Raw genomic sequence first — 23,663 nt, 5'->3', positions numbered from 1 at the left:
TTTGATTGTTGATAATTATCAACAATTGTGACCCCTTTGTGCATTGAGGACCCTTGGTGTAGATGCCGGTGCCTAAACACTGCTCAGATCTAGTCGTAATACCTGCACAAATTTTCAAGCAGATACATGCAGCAACTGTGGAGAAACCCACAAATGAATTTCATCCTCCAAATCATGCACTTCTCTTTACCTCTCCCAGCTCATCAGCTACAGTGGACATTTAAATAGGTTTAGAATTTTATTTACAATAAAAAAAATCATGAAGGGTCCAAACAACAATTTGAATCCATTGAAAAAATAATTAACTTTAAAAGCCTGCTTACTTACTTAATATTTGATCTCGGTCGAATATTAAAAAGCACCTCTCACACTGATACAGTCATGTGCTCAGGCTAACATGATTTAGACTCCCTACAGAAAACACACCTATTTGCTGAAAAACACACTGCTGCTGCTAGTATGCCTTTCCTATTCTTACAGAAAAAAGTTCATTATTTTGTTCTCTATTCTATATTTAGTTTTTAAATTGTTTGGAAAATGGATATTTTTAATATCAACAAAATAAACTTCATCAAAATTATTTTTAAGTATCTTTCTTGTCTTTATTATTTGCCACCTTATTTAAATAACTTCAAGCTAAATGTAAAAGCTGGTAGCTAAATAAGAGCCATTTTATAATTATTATATTTATAATCTGACTTGTTGACTAGCCGTCAGAATAGCCGTTAGTTGGGGCCCTACTCTAATTTAACCATAGGTGTGTTAGTGTGTGTGTGTGTGTGTGTGTGTGTGTGTGTGTGTGTGTGCGCCCAGTGCTGAGCTAGAGCCCCGCCCTTGTTCCCAGTGTTCCCCTAAGTAACAGGAGTAAGCAGTGAGTGAATTTGTTTGATGCATTATTGTCACATCATTTCTCACTTCTCTTTTTTTTTTTTACCATTTTAAGGTAGTAAAGGTTTTTACGTGATCAGTATTTTATTGAAGACTATAAAGAATATCTTGTGTTTTGCACATAGACAAGCCAACCTACTGGGAAATAAGGGGGGAAAATAGTGCTGCTCTCTCAATTCTTTCCAGAGTTAGATGAAACAGCCACAGAGCACACAAGTGTGAGATGATGCATGTTTATCCATTTAATGCAATCACCCCCCAAAGGAGGGGGTGTTGTGGGGGGGGATGGGCATTTCAAATATAGCAAAACATACAGACATTTTGCAATCCTGTGCAATAGTATTGCCTTAGGTACAATTTCCACGAATACAAGCAAAAACATCAATGCGTTTGTGAGCAGTTATGGACATTTAGAGAGGGACTGGGATGCTTCATTCTGCAGCAGTGGAGCTTTAAAGTTCTCTGCAAGGCTAGAAACAGAAGACATTTCTGGTCGAGAACAGCCAGCTCAAAGGAAATATTCATTCACAGCATATTCGTTTCATATGATTCAATTGAGAACCCGTGGGTCTTTTGTTGACCCGATACTTTCATGAGGACAGCTCTGCCTCTCTGAAGCAACAAGCCTGCTAAAATGGGGCCTGTGTGTGAAATGCCCCGTTTCTCACAAAACAAAATAAGGTGAGGTGGGGTGAATGAAAAAATGAGCACATAACGGTATCAGATCAGCCCCCTTTATGCAACTGAATTGACACAACTCAAGAGCATCATGTGCAGAAGTTGCAGAAGCTTTAATAGTGATTTGTGGTTGTAGCAAGCTCTTCTCAACACCTTATTTAACAGCCCACTGCCTCTCGCTGTACAACATTGCTGGTTGTAGCATGTAATGTAGCAAGTGTTGGCAGTGGTGACCTAGTGGGTAAGAAAACAGACCCGTAGTCAGTTCAAATCCCGAACTGCCAAAGTGCCACTGAGTAAATCTCCATCCCCACACACTGCTCCCCGGGCGCCTGTCATGGCTGCCCTCTGCTCACTCAGGGTGATGGTTAAAAGCAGAGGTGTCACCGCGTGCTGCGCTGCAGTGTTTTACAATTCACTTTCAAATATAGCCATGCATAAAAAAATCTGTTCATTATAAAAAAATACCATGCAGCATCCATAATAGCATAGAGCAAAATGTCCACCTCTGAAGAAAAAAAAAAAAAATTTTATGCATACATCTCCAGTCCTTTTTTTAAAGTGATTCCGAAGGCATGGCAGGGGGTCGAAGCAATTCGGTGCCACCAGCGTGTCTTAAGGGAAAAAAAAGATGAATTGTGCTCCGGCACATCGACACCTGATACTGACAGGTCTTGTCATGAGATCCTATGTTCTCATTTTAGGCATAGTTCTACCGTTTTCCGCTTTAGGGGGAGGGTCTGGGTGGAGGGCGGGTAGGAGGCGGAGCTCTGCATGGAGGAGGCGCCTGTGGAGGTGGGGGCAGAGAGCCGGTGGGCGAGGGCGGAACAGGTGAAGGAGAATCTGGGGGAGGAGGCAGGTTCAGCGAGGCCAGAGAGAGGTTCCTTTTCAGGGGAGGCGTGTAGAACGGGGTGGAGCTGTTTGAAGGGGGCGGGGTTGATGGTAAAATGGGCAGGGTGGCGGTGGAAGAGGGGCAGCTCCGAGGCGTGGGGGGCAGCTTCCCCTGGGGGGCTGGAGGGTTGGCGCTGTGTGGAACTGTGTAGATGGGAGCGGCCGGATGGTTGTAGTGTGGATAGCGGGGTGGCGGGCAGGACTTCACCCGTGTGAAATTTATGCAGCGGCCCTGCAAACACGAGAGGACGATTATTTCAATTGGATTCAGGCTCCTCCCTGTGGACACAGAAAATGGCCTCAGACATTAAATATTTGCAGGGCTTGGGACACAGCATGGTAGGTTGGTAATTAGAGATGAATATTCCGTCATTCATTTTCAATAAGCCCTTATGCCAGTCACAGTCACCAGGGGCCACGGCTTACCCTGCCAACATGAGATACAACGTGAGAACGGCGCCCAGAATGGACCGAGTCAGCTGATGGCTTGTCGGATTGTTCACTCACTCAAAGCAATTTGTTCCTCTGTTTGCTCTTCTTAGCTTCTTCATCTCAGGCAGCATTTGTTGGTTTAATCAAAATCATTACCCAGATAACCAGGAATAAAGAATCTTTTCTCAAGGTCACAGTTCAGGGCTTTCTTGCATTAAAGCATCCAGCGTTAGCTTTGCCATTAATTGAACATCTTTTCTGAAATTCATTCCCCAGTGACACAGAGCTACCTTACTGTGGATAAAGGAGAACAGTGTCACTTTCTCTCCACAAAATGTCATGGTTTAATGACATTATTGTGCAATAAATGGTTTAGATAAAACAATATTTGATCAATGTTTGGCAGGTTTCTTAAACTTGCAGCTTAGATAAACAGTGGGTTGCTTTTCACTGGTTTGTATCAGACTTTGCACAGCACTATTCCCACAATTACTTTGCCCCACATTAACACACATTTTCCCATTCACCGAACCCTTGTCTTCCTGAGAAATCATCGCTCCGAAACAATTATGCATGTGACTTGGAATGTGCAACATGTCAGTTCAGAAAGTACTGTGAACTAAACCGAAAGAACTTCGGCCAGCCATGAGAGTGCCATGTTTATATGGAGAGGTGAGTCATGAAAAGGACAGCTCGGAAATGTTCCACCCGAAGGAGCATCAGAGACCCTGTCGTCTCTCTCCCAGAGCTGAATGACAAGAAGAAAAAAAAAGTTGTGTTTTCACCTAATTGAGGAAGGTAGGCCTAGGAGACAGTAATGGATTGACCAGACGCCTGCACATTCTTTCTGTGGTAGCAGTGTTCCCAGTATGGTTCACTGTGTATCTTCCACACTGCCTTATTTGAAACAGATGGAGTCTTTTAGATTATTACGGCCTCAGATAGTCTAGTTTTGTTTTCCTGCATGTCTCTTTGAAGGCAGTGAATTCCATCTGAAGGATCGTTTATCTGCCAGCTTTGGTCATTTTTAATCCTCGATTTTAAAAAGAACATCAAGTTAATTGCAGTTAATAACCTGTTGGTGAGAGACAACTATTGCCCTGATCTTTTTGAGAAAGTGATGAGATCTGGCAGGAATCCGCCCACCCCCCAAACCGAGGGGTTTACGTGTGGGGTTGGAATCGCAGAAAAAAATAGGCAACTTGGCGCAGAGAGTATGGAGTTAAACTTCTCCCAACCTTGAGGAGATGCCAACGCTCTGAATGTCTTGCACAATAAGTAGACTGGCACAATAACTAAAATTAAATGCAGAGTTAAATGGGTTAAATGCAGAGACAACATTTCACTGTGTGCGTTGGGCACTGCTGTGCTATGGTGTGTCACGTGTCGGTTGACTACCAACCGATTTTACTTCACAAGGAAATACACAAGGAACACTTACCGTAGTCACAGATTTGTACTTTCTGTGAATCTAAACAGATGATATGTGGGTAAATTATGCCGAACTGTAGCTCTGTTCATTTGCATAAACTACCGATGAGCTCAGGGCCTGAACTTGGCACTTGGGATGAATGAATGGCATTGAGAGTGTGTTTGTAGAGAAAGGGGAATGAGGAAAAGACACCATCCTGAGGTGTCCATTTGTGATCGATTTGAATTCATCCCCATAAAAGGCAAGTGGGAAAGCAGACCAGAATCTCACCTTTTCTCCTGGCTGTGGTCTCATCACCGAAACCCGATCATAACCCTTCCTCAGCCACACCCACAAAGCATCAAGCTTCCCCTGGAGAAAATAAAATCAATGAAGCCAATGAGGAGCCCAATCATACAAACAATATAGAAATAATGTCTGCAGCTGCATTTGTGCTATGGTCCCTAGGGAATTACATTCATCAGTAGACCACACATCTGTTATTGAACCAGTCACTCTTTGAGTAATGACATATTGACAGGTCCGTTTGATAAAGCACATTTATCTACAGTATGTTGCCCATACGTCTTCTCCAAGATGCCCTAGATAATTCAGACATCTTTATATTAAGGTGCAAAGACATGGCACAAAACATTTCACAGAATGTGTCACAAAGAGAAACATTATTTTGGCCAGAAAATCTGAACATTTAATACCATTCCAGAAATAATAATGTAAATAAATTTCTATGGAGCTGTGGAGACAAGTTTGGGTAATGAGGAAAGTGCTAGGAACATTCACTACTGTTCAAAAGTTTATAATTGTCCTCATATGTGATCCACCAAAAAGTCATCAATTGGGTCAAAACTGTGTTCTAGACATAGTTCACGTAGTATATGAGTGTGGAAATGGCATGTAGACAAGAAATTTATCAGCGATAATTCATCTTGCGTTCCAATGGAATAGTAGGCAAGTTCGTTACTTTCATAAACATAAATTATAGAACAATAGAACACAATGTACAATTTCTGCTATATAAATAATTTAATTCTACATCTTCTACTTCCACATTTTGGAAATGTCACACAGTTTGGAAAATGAACCTTTTAAACTTCAGGTCAAAACAGTTTTACAGACAATATACTGCACAGTAAAACTTCCTTGTGTATTATGCATATCACCAAAGCACCGTCAGCCAACACAATACACAGAGAGAGAGAGAGACAGAGAGAGAGACAGAGAGCAAAGCAGAAGACAAAAGGAGAAGGAATTTGTTTTGTTGGGAAAAGCACCAGCTCTGCAGATCTCATCTCTCTCATTATAGGTCAGTCCAGTTCATGTCTGCTTCAAATTACCGTCCTCCAGCTGACAGACACATTATGAACCAATGTACTAACCGCTTCCTGTATGCACTGAAGCCGCAGAAACACCGCTCTGCATCCGCAAGTGCCCCTTTCAGACTTTTCCGTGACATCATCTATCACTGCAGCACATACATTTCTGATCCATCAGAGCTGTGCTCAGCAGAACTTGTGTGACAAGATGATTGAATGCATCCTTCTACTAAAACTGGTACCAGACTCTGTTAGAACCCACCAATCCAGTCACTCCGTACATAAATAATAAGGCCATTGGATGACACTTGAGACCTATAAACCGTGATGCAATGTACTTTGGGAACCAATCAGCTGACTCCTCACCATGACTCCATCCTCATGATGCTTTGTGGATGAGGTAACCAGCCGCATCAGGTTGTTGGGAGGAAAGGACAGGTCATCTCAGGGATTTCTTCATGTTGAGTGTTGTTTCCTTTTTATGTGGGTGCTTTCATGTATTCTTTAAAGCTTACCACTGTGTTCTTAATATGCAATTACATTAGATTTTAGCTATTCTTGCAACATAATTCAACTATACTACATGCTTACTGTGTGTCACGTCACCAAAGAAGAGGAAGATCCAGGTGCTTAAACTGGACCAACACATCTCTCTCTTTTTCAAGCAGTGGTGGCCTAGTGGTTAAGGAAGTGGCCCTGTACGCTAAAGGTTCCCGGTCCCAACTCGCCAAGGTGCCACTGAGCAAAGTAACGTCCACACACACTGCTCCCCGGGAGCCGAGGACACATTTTGTTGTGCTGCAGTGTTTCACAATGACAATCACTTCACTTTCACACGGGAACACTCCACATTGGGAAAAAAAAAAAAAAAACACTTTTACCACAAACACCAAGACACCTGACCCCACAGTTATCCAAACTCAGACCAGAACTCCTTAAAAGCAGTGGCGTGGACCTCTATGGGTCTGCCCTGTGGCCACACGGCAGGAATTCACAGGGCAGACCACAGCCACGCCAGCCCACTGACCCTACACCGTACACCACACTCTCACGCTCATTCCCCACTCACACGCCATGTAGACACACAGTGATGGGCCCGGAACACCGGTGCAGGTACTCCTATGAAGGGGGGAAACCAGGTGCAGAAAATCAGAAAAGGGGCGGGGCCTGCACTGGGACTGATAATTGTGCCCAGCACACACTGGACGCCTGGGAAAAACCATTTGCTTAATTTGAACATTAAATTCAGTGTACTCTCTTAACATCTAAATATTGTGAAAATTTTTTTTTGTAATTTTGTTAAATATTAATGATTATGACTAATAGCTGATAGAACATCAGACTATTAACTCCAAAAGAAATGTTCAGCTTCTGAAAAGTACTGTATTTCTTGTGTTGTATTTGTGATGCAGGTTGCTAAGAAGGTCCCTGGAGATCCACAGTGAGAAAATTAGGTTACCCTCAAAAAAATGAAAAACCAATGAAAACATTGAAAATGCTATTTCTCCAGATTTCCGGCATTTTAATTCAGTTTGGTTCTTATTAAAGAATGTCCATATCTTGGGTTCACAAATATTTCCCAAGCAACAATCAAAATGACTGCTGTGGTACAACACTGAATAAAATCAATTACAGGGGAAATGTAGTGATGAATGGCTTTATAAACCATAATTTAAAACAGTGGCTGCAAATTTAATAATCAATACTTTCAGTAATAAGTTTAAAATTAAACAATTATGTATTTCTTCTGCCAGATTGTCCTATGCCCTATGGTTACCAAGCAACAGAGCAGATATGCCAAAGATTTACTTAATTAAGAGTGAATTAAATTTTTCATCACACCACATTATACTTGGATTATATATTGATCCTTGGACTATCACCTTATCAAGGTGGTGGGGTTTGTGGGCCTCAGAGCTTTGTTGTTTGGAGCTTCAGACAACTGGTAGGGTCTCCAAAGTCAAACTCTTTGAGGTGAGAGGATAGATCATTCGTCATGAGTTTGCATTTAAGAGCTGAGTGTACCCCACCTGATAGATCTGGATAAATCTCATCCACCCCCGCGGCCTTATCACTGTTAAGGCTATGAACCACCACAGCAACTTCAACAACAGTGATGGAATCTGACTCAGCAGAGGTTTTTGGCACTGCCTCCTGATATCCACCGGGTTGAGGAGTTCCTTCCTCTGCTCAACAATTTCCTTGGGGTTGGTTAGTTAGCTCTGACCAGGTTAAAGGTTGGCACTTTAAAGATTGGCAGTTGTTGGCCTAGCAGGTAAGAAAACAGACCTGTAATCAGAAGGTTGCCGGTTTGAATCCTGAGTTGCCAAGGTGCCAAAAAGCACCGTCCCCACACACTGCTCCCCGGGCGCCTGTCATGGCTGCTCACTGCTCACCAATGATGGTTAAAAGCAGACGACACACTTCGTTGTGTGCTGTGCTGCAGTGTATCACAGTGACAATCACTTCTCAAGGGTGAGAAACTACCTCAAGTGAAGGAGTATCTCGGGATCTTGTTCATGAGTGATGGAAAAAGGGATTGTTGAGGTTGATTAGTGGATGGGATGGCATCATCAGTTTTGTGGGCGCCACACCAGTATATCATGGTGAGGAAAGAGCTAAGTATGAAAAACACCAATCCCTATCCTCACCTATCTTAATTAACTGAACTAACAAGATTGCAGATTGACATGGCTGAATTAAGGTTTCTTCGCAGGGATGCTGGAGTTACTCTCCTTGATAGGATGGGGAGCTCAGTAATTGGGGACAGCCTCGTGTGTGGGGAGCCAACAAGCACAGCTTTTACATTTACAGTTACAGCATTTATCAGACGCCCTTATCCAGAGCGACTTACAATAAGTAGTTACTGGGACAGTATTACATGTATTACATGTAATAAAACAAATGTACAGCATCAGGATAGGTACCGGAAGTTTGTGTTTGCTGGCTGCTTATTTGAAAGTGAAGTGATTGTCACACATGATACACAGCACACAGTGCACACAGTGAAATTTGTCCTCTGCATTATCCCATCACCCTGAGTGAGCAGTGGGCAGCCATGACAGGCGCCCGGGGAGCAGCGTGTGGGGACGGTGCTTTGCTCAGTGGCACCTCAGTGGTACCTTGGCGGCTCGGGATTCGAACCGGCAACCTTAACCACTAGGCCACCACTGCCCCTGACAAAACCACTACCCTGACCAAACCCAAACATGACAGATAGAAATCGAGCCCAAGCCCGGGCCAATATTTACAGCTCTAGACTGACTGACTACATATTAATTTCAGAAATTTGAAAACATATAATGATGGCTCCTTCTTGAAGTGTTTTTGATTGAGTATATAATACATTCTTTCATACTATAGCTGCAACTGGCTGGACTTCCACAGAAGGCCAACTTTTCTTCAGATCTCACACACTTCACCTCTGCTACAAAACCAACGGGATTAAGCAGCAGGTCACTTCTTGACCTCTTGAGCATCTTCTTCATCAAATGAAGAGCAAGACCTGCATCAAGACTCTTTTCCTGGCACTTCAGTGGTGGAACCACTGTCATTAGATTAGTGTTCCTGCCCATTTTCAAATGACAATTAAAGACCCACCTCTTCAAGGAGTAACTATGTAACTTCCATGTCATTTAAAGCACAAAACAACATTTCTTCCTACTAACCCATTTACTCTTGACTGGACTTTTTGCCTGTTTTTACATGTAAGGTTCTCTGCACTGATATGGAACCTATTTGAACAGCAGTTGTTGATTTAAGTCTAGACACACAGATGTGAAGATCAGACATTCTGCCGAATGGCAGTGTCGTAAATTGCTGTAGCTCTTTGTGTATAAAATGTACGTGTTTTAATACAAATCTTTTAATACAAATCGTACAAAACAATGATAACATACCTTAATGGGAGAGTACCACTTCTGGTGGCGTATGGGTTTACGCATGCCATTGTTAAGGGTTGCCATGGATGGCAGCTCGTACTCGTGCTCCGGCATTTTGACCCGAGCATTCTTGGCCTTCTCCAGCTTGGCTCCCTCTTCAGTGGAGCCCTTATCTCCCCAGCGCACCTGCACCCACAACAGAACTCCAGGCCACAGTCCAGACATCACCTTGCGGCTGTGTGTGTGTGTGTGTGTGTCTCTGTTGACGGAATCCACAATGAGGTGCTGTGTGTTTCCTTCTCACCTCCATTCTCTTGATGCCCCCAATGCCCCGTCCGCCATAATAAGATGCATCCACAGTGGGCCATTTCTTCTTGAGGAAGCCATCTATCTCTTCATCCTTAAGCCAGATAGAGAACAACACATCCATTTCCACACTTACTGAGTCACATCTCATTCTGTACCTGTCATTTTCTTCTTTTTTACTTCAAAGATGTGCCAAATCTCTGGCTTTAGAACCTGTCTGCTCTGAATCCAGGTATTAAGACAGTAGAGCATAAAAGGTTCCTTTTTAAAAACTAAAACTGGCTGACTTCTTGGAGTACACTGAAATATTTTATATAATGCATACACACATGTATTGCTCAGCCACCATTATTGTCTCTGACCTACTGAGGCATGGAAGGTGGCGCTAGTGCATTTGTAGAAGGCTCTTTAAATCCTTTAAGAATATGACACAATCTCACGAGATTGAGATCTATGGAATTTGAAGGCCAAGTCAACACCTTTTGTCATTTCACTCCTGACCAGAGGAGGACTGGTTCCCCTTCCAGTTTCTTCCTGTTATTGCTCAGGGAGTTTGTGCCTTCCTGTCTTTGGCTTGCTTGCTAGGAAGGGTCGATCATTCCCCTTCATTCATGTTCAGCACAATGTGCCAGTGCTGTGAAAAGTGCTTTGCAAATAGACTGTCATCTCAGTCAAAGAATTAAGTCAAAGGGAAGATCATGGATTTTTTTTGTAATGGCTCCAGGATTATGGATATCTTGTCCTCACACATTTAGTCTACCCTTTCTCTCAAACTCTCAAATCTGACCTAAAAACCCATTGGCATCTCTTTCCTTCTCCTTTTACTCTCATTTTATAATGAAATTATCTATTGAATATTTCAGTAGATTTGTCCTCTGAAATGGTTTGCACCTTGTTTAAATCGACCTGTGAGTTAAAGCACTTATAAAGTCATCACCCTCGCCTTGCCATGCATGGATTGGTGTGAATGGTGACAAAATGGTTCCTGTTACAGTAATTGTCAGATTGCCTGCATGGTGCATCTAGTTATCTGAGGCTGCCTAAAATTACTGCTAGTCGTCTGTACCCTGCACCCTGTACATTGACAAGAAAAGAATCTTTTACAGGAATGCTGACAAATAATTTGTGTAAAAATACATTGTACATTGGTTAAAATGATACCTGGCTGTTGTTCAGTGCCAACGATTACATGATGTGTCGTGTAAATGGAGTTAAAAGGTAGTGTTCAAAATAAATAAAAAGGCCAAAAAAATCCCCTTTATCTGCCATGATGTGTACAGTGTTGACAACCACCAATTTTTCCCCAATGGCCACTAAGTGCTTTGCACGCTCAGACTGATATATGGTGCCTGTAAAAGCCAGAGGAAAGCTCTCTGCATTGCCCATTCCTGCCAACCCACTCGTTCAGCGCTCCTTTTTTTTCAGGCTGTGCAACGTACGGAAGGGAGAGAGACTGAGCCTTTTCCAGATGGATTTTTAAACTGTGAAACAATAGGCTAAACAATAAAATTAGTTTTAGGCATTTTATTGCTGTCTGCGTCTGACTGTGGCTTCCTCTGTCTGCTGTTTTCATCAGATGGCAATCAACAAATGCACCCAAAATCTCTCACTGTTGCCTGTTAGACACTTTACAACTTTCATTAAATGTATAAACTAGACCAATTGAAGAAAGTAAGTGGCATAACCAAATTCCCTCTAATCCAATGTTGAAGATCGATTTCAGTTTTACTTAAGGAATGGAGACTTGGCCTCCTCCTTAAGGTTTCTCAAATGGCACTTACTGTGATCATAAAAAATGTCCAGCAAAACATGTGACATGAGCAGACAAACCTTTCAGAGGCCAATCCCAAGACAGCACACGTAAAGGCAAAACTAAAATAACTTTCTGACCACTTAGCATGACTTTGGGCCATATGACTAAGTCCAATGTTCAATGAGTAATAAAGCAAATAAATCAACAAACTTTACTCATTTACATAAGAGGCATTTGATTGCATGAACATGCATGATAAATAATAAACATTTTGTATGGGTGGAGAAAAGAGGCATTACTTACTGAACTGTCTTCCTCTAATGGAGGTGGCCGCTCGTGAATAATCTGTTTCAAGAGCAAAGAAAATAAAATTATTTTTTTTTACCTTGGAAGCCCACCATAAAGGAAGGTTTGACCTATTTTCAATAAGCTTTGATGCAATTACAAATTGAGCAATCCATCTTCATCACTGCATCCACCCACCCTGCTTCACTTAACCAACCAAAGTCACTCATTAAGCCACTCAGTCAGCAGTCACTTCTCTGACTAACTGCCAAATGTGTAAATTACACCCAGGACTACACCACTCCAGCCCAGTGTCACTATGTGTGGACCATGTGTCACTATGTGTGGATGGATGCCAAAGGCCACTTGTTGTCTGTGAGATGTTGGAAAGGCTCCTGCTGGAGAATAAGTGAAAGTGAAGTGATTTTCACTTGTGATACACAACAGCACACGGTGTTGTCCTCTGCTTTTAACCATCACCATTAGTGAGCCATGACAGGCGCCCGGGGAGCAGTGTGTGGGGACGGTGCTTTGCTCAGTGGCACCTCAGTGGCACCTTGGCGGATCGGGATTCGAACCGGCAACCTTCTGATTACGGGGCCGCTTCCTGAAACCCTAGGCCACCACTGCCCCACATCATAAATGATGTGATATGTGCCGTCATTACAAATAATGTGTGAATTCACATTCGGGCTGATGCTATGCAACCCACCTAAGCCTCACTTTGTGATAAAGAGCAGTCAAAAAATTATTTGTGCAAGATAAAATATGGGACAGTATCAAATTCTCCTATTTTGGATGAGGCAGGGGGGCTTAATTATATTATTTTAAATAATTTATTATTTTGTTTGAGTCAACCATTTACGTATAATAAAATAAAAACAGTTTCTCTAGATGGGGTAAATAACATTACTTTATGTACTTAATCATTTTGTTCCAGAAAATGTTAATAGCTTAAGCAATTTAAAGCTCAATGTGTTTGTACTGACAGTACGCTGAGAGAACCCAGTAGAACCACATGGAACCACATGGAACCGCATGGCAGGACAGGATGGCACACATCAGGAAAACAATGATATGGTAATTTGGCACTGCAAAGCATGTCAAAGAGAGTGTCAAACATCTGTTTCGTTGTCTTTCTTTGACAGACTGGGATAAAATGGAGAAACGGTTCTACTTTCACAAACGGTTCTACAAAGTTCACATGAACACGCACTAAACTCTGGTGTGTCTGATTTCGGGTCGGCTGCATCTACTGGCCACAAGATTAGAGACAGCAAGGCCTGGCTTACCACAGTGCAGCACAGTGGCCAGAACCACCACAGTAACGCCATGGCTATGAGGAGCAGCAGGATCAGCAAGGCAATGACCAGATATGGCCCGTCAGACTGGAGGACAGGAGGGACAGAGAGCATTATGGGATGGACTTTCTGAATGGTAAATTGTTTGTCAAAAGCTGGCCCGCCCTGTTCGTGCAGTTTTTGTTCGTGATAATAAAGCACACACACATACATCGTGGGGATGGTGCGGATGCTGGGGAGCAGGCGGCGTTGAGTGGAGGGTGGAGGTTGAGTGCGCTGGGGGCGTGATACTCACACAGGCGACGGTGGTAATGGTGACGGAGCTGGAGATGAAGCTCAGGCCGTTGTTCATGCTTACATGGAGAGAAGCGGTCCTGGGGAGGGTGAACGGAGAGCAGGAGTGGGGGAGGTATTGTTTGCACACAGCAGCCACGGTGCACCGTGGCTCCAGAGTCTCCATAGAGTTTTCCATTCGCGTGGAGCATCGAGACGAAATAAAATATACTGGGAAGTTTAGGAGCCAGTGAGGAATAAGCAGAAAGGTATGTGTGGGCTGGCCCGGGAAGACCTGATGGAAAACTCTGACTTGTATTTCAGTGCTGGTTTTGGCTTTGCTCTGCAGTCTATCTGTTAAGAGCTCCAATTTTTAATAAGACCAACACTTACGTTCCTTCATCCTTCAGCACTGGAGCTGGGCACAGCAAGTAAGTGTCTTTCACCACCAGCGGCCTCTCCACTACAAGGGAAATTACATTAAATTGTATAGAAATGTTACCGCCATGACTGTATATAAATATAAAAAATATTTATATATTAAGCAAACATGAAAAGTGTGCAAGGATGATGACGGTGTACTTAATGAGCGTACTATTTTAATACAACAAAAGTGCTCATCATTTTGCCTTTTTTTTACTTAATGCAATTTTGAAATGTCATTGTGATTTGCAAGAATGTCATTGTGTTCTGGAAAAGGTCGTTGTGTTCGCCAAACTGTCATTGTTTTTTGTGAAATGTCATTTTATTTTGACTCTCAAGGCCTCACTATGGAAAAAAAGTTTAGAATCAGCAGCAAGGTTTTTTACAATTGTAAGTAGCAGATATCAGACAATAAATGCTTTCTCTTTTGCAGATCATTTGGAAGTTTAACAAAATGGTCAAATTAAAAAAAATGTCAGTATGTCCTGCCACCATGAAGCTTGTGATGTGATCATAATCATCAAAGTTTATGCACAATGAATCAAGGTTGAATCAAGTTGAATCAACGAAAAATACTAAATGGGAGTGTTCCTACTTTGTAATAATGGCGACAAGTCATTTGTCACAGCAGCAAAAGTGAATCTAAAGCAATGGAATGTTCAAAAAGGAGATGAAACATATTCTATTAGGCAAATAACATATATACATGGAATGAAACCCTGAATATATGGAATGAAACCCGAATATATGGAGTGAAAGTCTGAATATATGGAATGATAGTCTGAATATATGGAATGAAACCCGAATATATGGAGTGAAAGTCTGAATATATGGAATGAAAGTCTGAATATATGGAATGAAAGTCTGAATATATGGAATGAAACCCGAATATATGGAGTGAAAGCCTGAATATATGGAATGAAAGTCTGAATATATGGAATGAAGTCTAAATATATGGAATGAAGTCTGAATATATAGAATGAAAGTCTGAATATATGGAATGAAAGTCTGAATATATGGAATGAAGTCTAAATATATGGAATGAAGTCTAAATATATGGAATGAAGTCTGAATATATGGAATGAAGTCTGAATATATAGAATGAAAGTCTGAATATATGGAATGAAGTCTGAATATATAGAATGAAAGTCTGAATATATGGAATGAAGTCTGAATATATAGAATGAAAGTCTGAATATATGGAATGAAGTCTGACGTCACCAAGCCATTGGTGCCATTTTGAGAATGTTAGTTCGCTAAACAGGTGAATTGTTCCTCACCACGAGTGATTCTGCACCAAACCCAGTGGCAGCAGTTTTAAGCAGCGACGACATAATAAACCCTCTGGCTAATGCTTGCAGAAACACTGCTAATAATTCTACCAACATTCAGCATAGAGATTTATTCAATGTTTCACAGTGGAAGACCTAATGCAGCGACAGTAGCTGCTTATTCATCATGCATCCGCACTGACCGAAACAGGCGAGCTTCCCACCGCCATTCCTACCTACAACCTCCGCAGCGACGAGTATAAAATAGAATAGAATAAACTTTGTGTGTGCAGCCTGAATCTAAACGTTGCATGGCGCACTGGGATCGGGCAGCGCTGGTATATCGGATTTAAAATGTTAAATTTATTTTGCCCTGTAATTCCTCCCTGTTTACTCACCTCCGTTTCCGTATTAAAAGACAGAGGTTTTATGTAGGAATGGCGGTGGGAAGCTCGCCTGATATGGAAATATAGGAAAAATCTCTTCATCAGTAGTCCTATGCTGAATGTTGGTAGAATTATTAGCGGTGTTACTGCAAGATGTCAGATTTCATTCCATATATTCAGGCTTTCATTCCATATATTCAGACTTCATTCCATATATTCAGACTTCATTCCATATATTCAGACTTCATTCCATATATTCAGACTTTCATTCCATATATTCAGACTTCATTCCATATATTCAGACTTCATTCCATATATTCAGACTTTCATTCCATATATTCAGACTTCATTCCATATATTCAGGTTTCATTCCATATATTCAGACTTTCATTCCATATATTCGGGTTTCATTCCATATATTCAGTTCCCTGTCAATATATATATTATTTATTTCCTGTTTGGCTTGCCAGATTATATATATATAAAAAACTATATTATCGTAAATGTTGATTTATCAAAACCATTTATTGCACAATTTCTTTCTTTTGATTAAACAAATAGACTATTCTATTGTTCTCTCCATCTGTAGACTTTTGTAGGTCATTCATTAGATAACAGAGACCAACCCCCAGTTCTTCTACCAGATCTCTCTCAAATCAGATAAAATGATTCACACTCTCGCTATTTTAATAATTATTATTAGTGTGTTTTGTACTTTTCTGTAGTCCCTTCCCAGTTACTGTTGGGTGTTGTTAAAGACCTTTAATTAGTATAACTACTGCCTAAAACATTTGCACAGTATTGTGTATCGTTGAAGATAAATTAGAAATTGTTTGTTGCTCACAATCTGTAATGCAAATAACTAGGAAGTAAAATCATTAAACCGATTACCCTTAGCTACCCTTAGCTATACATCAATCATCTATTTAGCATAAAGAGGGGCTAGTTTATGTTTCCTTATCAATATACTCAGCATCAATATGCTTCTGTCATTCTGACCCATTCTGTCATTGTGGATGAGCCTGACAAAGAAAATGCACCGAAATTCACCTGACAGTCACCAGAACGATCCAACTCCAGTCAAATGTGAACCGTATTCGCACTCTGCAGAATTCTTCTCCATGTGGAAAATGAAGCGTCTAGAAATCTTTCTGCATGGAATGGTCTATTTACACTGGCTCAGAGAGCAGCACTCATGGACACGCGCACACACACACACACACACACACACACACAGTCACATTCCCTCCTTTCCATTTGATGTTTAAGTGAAAAAGCAGCTGAAGGAGAAGCGTATGGAGAAGCCTGCTCAGGCACCATTAGGGACTGGATCCACACCGCAGCGGGCAGACATCTCCCCCAGTCACATCCAAGACAAATTACCCATGCTGCACAGCAATTTTATAGAGGCATGGATCTCTTAAGCTGGGGTGTCTTTAGAAACTCTGTATTTCATGCAGAGTCTGTTAAAACGATACAAATCTCTCTGAGTGGACCACTACTCTTCCAAAGAGCCTATTTTGACATGAAAATGTGTAATAATTTAGGTAACATGAGTGTATACTAATGCATTTTTAGTTTGGTGAGGGTGACCTGGAGCAGGACAGAGAAAACTAAAAGAGAGGGGCATGTTTGTAATGCAGAATAATGACGCCCCATCTTGATCTTTATTCATTAGCGCATATTGCCCATCGCTCTGACCCCCTCCCGCAGACACGCTGAATATTCCAGCGCCTGCACCGCGGGAGTCCACCGTGGCTCAGGCAATGATTGCAAAACAAAGCAGCGCGCTCGGCTCCAGCTTTCGGGTAACGCAGTCTCTGATGATGAAAGACGTCGCAAAAAGTGCTGGGGATGTTTGCTCGGCTATGAAAAACTTTTCAGCCATGATGTGGGGGAAAAAAACATCGAGCTCGTAACCTCACAACAGAGGACCATGTAAATGTTTTCATGTCATGCATGTGTCAAATATTCACATCATTGTGAGCATGTGTGTGTGTGTGTGTGTGTGTGTGTGAGAGAGAAAGAGAGCAGAGATATGCTGATTCATAGCACAGCACAGGCAGATTTTTTATGATTTAGAGCAACTACCAACCACTATTTAAATATTTGTATTGTGTTTTTCCAGATTTAAATAAATGCTGTGTGTGTATGTGTTTTGTGGCCATTGATTTATATTATAAAAGCTATTTAACGTAAAGCATTCCACGCAACATATAGCAACATCTTCTAATATGTTTCATATGAGTAGCTTTTAAAATAACCAGGACTGAAAGGTTCTTAAAAAAACAGATAGTATTCATAACACTCCTACATCTTCTAGCTCGCCGGGGCAGCATGGGTCGAAGTAAGCGTGCAGTGGGCAGCTCTCCCTTCATCCACTCGAGTCAGCTTCCTTACTTAGGCCACAGTATACCTCTGAATAGCATTTTATTGTAGTGCTCAGAGTCATTTGGTCAAGGTGTTCATATTTTTTGGCACTTATGTCTTCAATTCACTTCGAATGAAAGCCGCTGCCACACATGAACGTTTTCTCATGCATCCCGACCAGTATGTGTGTGTGAATATAGATGTATGCGTGACAGTTTAATATGTTAAAGTGAAGTGATTGTCAAATGTGATACACAGCAGCAAAGTACACGGTGTACACAGTGAAATTTGCATTTAACCGTCACCCTTGGTGAGCAGTGGGCAGCCATGACAGGAGCCCGGGGAGCAGTGTGTGGGGACGGTGCTTTGCTCAGTGGCACCTTGGCGGATCGGGATTTGAACCGGCAACCTTCTGATTATGGGGCCACTTCTTTAACCTCTAGGCCACCACTGCCCCATTTCTGTTAATTCAACCCATTTCAACTAATTTTATACTATCACAGTTATAGATACAAACCTGAGTCGTTAACTGCTAGGCCACCACTGCCCCATTTGTCAATGTGCATGTGTACGAAACATCTGAAATAGTTCTTGAATATTTCTCCTAAATATTAAAAACGAGTCACTTACTCAGGGTGAGGCTGTCGTTAATGTGAAAACTGCACAGGATCCTGTCCACGTCACGGGCATGCAGGAACCCGTTTCCCCGCACCACCACCTCAAATGATTCTGTAGGTCAGGACAAACTTATTAGCGAAGATTGCTTCAAGATTGCAACTGCAGAACGTTGCCTGTGATCACCGTCTTTTTTTTTCCCAAGCAAAAAGCATTAAAAACCAAAATACATTTGGCCCTCACCTCCTGCACAGATTCTGGAGGGTTCAACTGCTAGTATCTCAATGCATGATTTCTTTAATATCTGTAGGAGAGGGAAATAAAACAAAACTTTTATTAAATTAACATTTTTTTTAAAGCCATGGCTTATAAACATGACTTGTTTACAATGCAAGAGATGGGATACTGTGCTGTGTCTCTTTCAGGCATATAAAATATTACCAACCATGTGAAGTTCCTATGTACGCCTTGCAAGATGAATTTATACCAAGGATGCCGGTTGTGTAATGCAATATTTTATAGATTGCTGGAGAACAATTCAGTGCACATTGCGAGCAGCAGTCCACTTTATGTCCCAACATACTCAGAATGCCCTGATGGGGTATTTTTTCTCAGATTCACTCACTCGCTCTTATTCCTAAACAGGGCAATAGTACAGTAAACCATGTTTTTTTTTTTTACATTTTCACAGTCAGTGGGTGAAACGACATATAGGTTAGTGATCCTCTGGTGGCTGTGGTGCTGTCATAGTCTCAGCGGATCAGCCTACCGAATCAATGACGCCCTGCAGTGCCTGAAATCCATTGTTCACTGGGAAGACGTGATCTTTGCTGTCCGCGATTGTAGCCAACTACGCAGAACAAACCAGGAGCACATGTTAGCAAAGAAACACACACAAATATATTTTTTTAAAGGACAGCGCCTTTCCCGATTTTAGCGGTCTGGTTCATTAAGCGGTCTGTTGGCCAGTGCCAGCTCGTGAAGGGAATGAAAGACCCACCTGGGTTTCATTAAAGTCCTTGACACCCACGCAGTATACCGAAGCTCCCAGCTGGCGAGAGCGGTCGGCCTAACAGTCACACAGAGAGCAGGCAGTGGAGGGGGAGTTATTAGTCTGGTCCCAGTCGTGTTTCGCTTATTTCTCTGAAGAATTACAGCAATAACGCATACGTAAGACCTGCCCCTAGTAGCCGCTACTGAAATAAAATATAGTTATTGCACAGACAAATAGGGCTGTTTCATACTGAAAGTGATTGTTTTTGTCATTGTGATAAACAGCATAGCACAGCACACAGTGCACACAATTAAATGTGTCCTCTAGAGGTGTGAACCTTCACTGGTCTCACAATTAGATTTTTCTACATTGCTTCACATCAGTGAGATGAACCAGATGAACCTGAACCAGGTGTTTTTCTGGCGTGCTTGGAGACAGGTGAGTGCGGATGGAACACAGACCGTTTTTCTGCTGGTTGGAGCAAATCAAAGCCCTTCACATGGGCGTTCAGCACCAGTTCGCTGTTTGGTCAGCTGTGCGCTCAGACAGAGTCAAACAAACACTGCATGCAACATTTTCTCGCCACCAATTTATGCCAAAATTCCAATAAATGTTGAGCGTTAAACAGCATAAAGAGAGCGGCAATTGAACGCAGCTACAAAGCACAGCGAAAATGTGTATGGCGTTCATTTTGAATGTCCGTGTGGATGAGATTCATTTCAACACGAAATGTCCTCTGCATTTAATCTATCACCCTTAGTGGACAGTGGGCAGCAATGAAAGGTACCCAGGGAGCAATGTGTGGGGAGGGTACCTTGCTCAAGGGGACCTCAGTGACACCTTAGTTGTTTGAACCCGAAATCCTTGTCCACTAGGCCACTGCCGAGGTGAGGTGAGGTGATCTGGGTTTAATCTCCAGAGGCCTGGCTCCTTTTAACCAAGCACCACTTACACAATCAGAGAGCACATCCTGGGCTTTCTAGTGATGTCACAGTTGTGGGGTTGTGACCACAATCATATATTTGCAACAAATATGTTTCTGTTGCTAACAATCAAACTTGAAGTGATCGTCATTGTGAAGCACAACAAATGACAATCACTTCACTTTCACACTGCAGCACACGGTGACACAACTTAATGTGTCCTCTGCTTTTAACCCATCACCCTTGGTGAGCAGTGGGCAACCATGACAGGCCCCCGGGGAGCAGTGTGTGGGGACGGTGCTTTGGTGCAGTGGCACCTCAGTGGCACCTTGGCGGATCGAAATTCGAATCGGCAACCTTCTGATTACGGGGCCGCTACATTGCCCGCTATGCCACCACTGCCCCTACAATTCTTCAATTTAGCAAGATGTTAGATGTTAGACATGCAGTGTGAGTTCAGCTCATTTATTCAGTGTTTTTTTTTAGTCGACAGCAGGAAAGTCAACCAATTTACATGTTTTAATAAAGCATAGAGCTAAATGAGGCAGAAAGAAATGATGCTCATTCAAAAATAGCATTCAGATGGCATTCAAAAAGGCAACGTTTCTTTGCTGGTGGGGAAACCCTGCTGCATTTTTGGAACTGAACACAAACACACATGAAGGGGCTGTTTCACTGGTGGGCCTGACCTATTCAACAGCTCAAATTAAGCATCTTGCTGTGACATGTACTGTCAAAAAATTTAACTGTCTCCGAAAACACTGAGAAATGGAGTCAAATGAAGCGGCTTGCCTCACCTCTCTGGAGGCCAAGTCAAACTCGTTCTCCCGCAGCTCTCCATCGGTTAGAGCAATGATGACACTGGCGATGCGGTAACCTGGAGAACCAGAGAAAAAAAAACACAGCACGACACCGGAGGCGCTCATTGTGTTGCAGTGATGGAAAGCGAGCAGCAGGTGATTTTCTGTTCACTTCAGCCTTGAATTACACAGACCGTGGGAAGATGAAAAAAACTGTCATGTGCCTGTTTAATACACAGTAAAATGTAAATCAACATATGCATCATGCATTTGTATTTCACTACTATTACGATCATTATTAAATAATCATTTTCTCTAGCAATCAGCAGCAATATGTGCATACTTAGGAAAAACAATTGCACATTTATTTCATAGCACATACAATGTACATTATCAAAAAAATATGAAGTCAGTCAGCTGAAGTCAGCATTGCCATAATGATTCTGGTTTTCCAGCAGGTAAAAAAAACTTGTATCCGAACAAAGTCACAATAGGGCTATTCCTTATATAAGTGAATTTTGTTTCTCCTGTGAAATGATTCGTTCTGTTCTGTTCGGCCTTCAGTCAGAATGCAGCTATGCCTGCAGGCATGCAGGCTGAAAAATGTGCATGTCTGTATACTTTGTCTGCTTACCATCCGCGGTGCCGTAGTAGATTTGCTCACTAGCCTGCAAAACCAATGAAAATGAAATAACGGAAAATGTCCACTTTTCTTGGGGGTGAATAAACTGACCCACATACGTACATCCACCCCATTTTTATTCCCCCCAGAAGAAACTGATTTGTTTTTTTATTTACCAGTGCAAAGCCTTTGTGCATGAAGGTGTCCCCTCCTGGGGACACGCTTTGGAGCTCGTCAAGTCCAGCGCGAATCTTGTCTCTGAAAATTGTAATGGTGAGATGGGCACAGCGTGCACAGCCACAGGGTTGTAGCATAAGAAGGTTCCTTCAACATGTATGCATTACTCAAGCGGAACTGTTTCAACACATTTTGAATTGACAGAGTGCAGTCAACTCAAAACACATTTTTACATAACCACCAGTAGATGGATTCCAAGGTCTCTCTATGTGAATCATTATTGATCATATGCTGTTTCATGAGATACTGCCACTGCATGCCGTGGTCGAAAGAGGCAAGGCCAAAGGCTGGGTAGACTTTGTCCATATCTCATTATCGCAATCACCATTTTAATAATGATTATGGGCTGTAGTAACATAATATGTCATTCAAAACAAACCATTCCTCTTACTCTAGGTCAGAAGTAACTCTGGACAACGTTTTGCACAGGTAAATATTATTCCATAGATGAGATTAGGACAGCTATTAATGGTTTGGGAGAGTTGAGGGCCACTTGCCTGTCCTCTGTTAGCCTCATCAGGATGCGTCCCTCGGTGGAGAACACAATGAAAGACATCCTCAGCTGAGGACTGCAGAGAAAAGGGAGGATGGGTGAAGACATGGCACTGACCTCCCTTCCTTGCACCTTATTTCTCCATTTTGTAATTCGATAAATACTTTTACCTAATGAATTTGTTCGCTAGGTGGTGGACGAAGTAATAGATCTCATTCCAGTGGTGCTGGACACTCCCAGACCTAAAAGAGAAGAGAAGAATATCTGAGATTTCATGGTGGGTATGGATATTTAGGTTTTAGGTCATGGTTAAACTACAAATTTGGACTCATTTTCCATATCTAGTTATAACTTGGCCAATATGCTTTTTATGTAAAATGAAACAACTTAATTCTGACATTTGTTTTCATCCCCATTCTACTACAACAATGAGGTATTAATTGCCACACAGAAGTGAAATCCCTGTCTTGGAAATAGCCATCATTCCACCGACACGCAATCTCCTACAGAAAGGAAAAAGCCTATTTGACTCAAGAGGGGACAATATAACGTGCCTTCACTCCTCTTTTGGATGAGAATGAGGGGCCGTTATTAGAAAATGTACTTCAGACTGGACCCTGTGCACACACTCAGTTGTTAAGAAATGGACAATTCTTGGACAACACGCCGGAAAATGATTAATGCAGTAAAATGTTTTCACTGCACTACAGAAGCCTGGGACAGGAACATTATGTAATCATTTCCAAAAAGGATAATTAAATGAGGTCAGCGTTCTAGGGCTGAAAGTCTCTTTAAAGGTGCAATTCGTCAGACTGTGAGTCCTTTTACATCTCACTCAATCAACAAATCTTTTTGGTTAAACATAGAACAAAGCAGCACCGCCTCAGTGCAGAAACCTCCAAACTGCAGTCAGAGCAGGACCAAAGTAAATATTAAACTGGCTAATAAATGATAAATTGCATTTCATTCTTTAACATTCATGCTGGGACTATGGTCACTACAGCAGCTCAATATCAGCTCTTGAGGCACATAGTGAATTAGAATCGGGACTAACGAGGGATTTAGAGCACATCCAAAAACACCTATAGATTTTATT

General features: G+C 42.0%; 1 protein-coding gene across 1 annotated transcript in view; it reads right to left on the bottom strand.

Annotated features, from left to right (window-relative positions):
* Positions 1–1,909: 1,909 nt before the first annotated feature.
* Positions 1,910–23,663, bottom strand: part of antxr1b (ANTXR cell adhesion molecule 1b) — a 24,104-nt gene continuing 2,350 nt past the window's right edge. The window contains exons 2-18 of the mRNA XM_028974292.1: positions 22,738–22,809; positions 22,572–22,643; positions 22,014–22,095; positions 21,850–21,883; positions 21,213–21,292; positions 19,499–19,567; positions 19,268–19,348; positions 18,742–18,802; positions 18,514–18,612; positions 13,827–13,896; positions 13,372–13,534; positions 13,152–13,247; positions 11,878–11,919; positions 9,820–9,915; positions 9,534–9,701; positions 4,592–4,672; positions 1,910–2,689 (exon numbers count right to left, since the gene is read on the bottom strand). Coding sequence (XP_028830125.1) covers positions 2,294–2,689; positions 4,592–4,672; positions 9,534–9,701; positions 9,820–9,915; positions 11,878–11,919; positions 13,152–13,247; positions 13,372–13,534; positions 13,827–13,896; positions 18,514–18,612; positions 18,742–18,802; positions 19,268–19,348; positions 19,499–19,567; positions 21,213–21,292; positions 21,850–21,883; positions 22,014–22,095; positions 22,572–22,643; positions 22,738–22,809 — 1,762 coding nt within the window. The 3' untranslated portion in view covers positions 1,910–2,293. The remainder of the gene's footprint in view (positions 2,690–4,591; positions 4,673–9,533; positions 9,702–9,819; positions 9,916–11,877; positions 11,920–13,151; positions 13,248–13,371; positions 13,535–13,826; positions 13,897–18,513; positions 18,613–18,741; positions 18,803–19,267; positions 19,349–19,498; positions 19,568–21,212; positions 21,293–21,849; positions 21,884–22,013; positions 22,096–22,571; positions 22,644–22,737; positions 22,810–23,663) is intronic.

The sequence above is a fragment of the Denticeps clupeoides genome, chromosome 3 (assembly GCF_900700375.1).
Source record: "Denticeps clupeoides chromosome 3, fDenClu1.1, whole genome shotgun sequence".
Lineage (NCBI taxonomy): Eukaryota > Metazoa > Chordata > Actinopteri > Clupeiformes > Denticipitidae > Denticeps > Denticeps clupeoides.
This window is presented reverse-complemented; position numbering and strand designations above follow the sequence as displayed.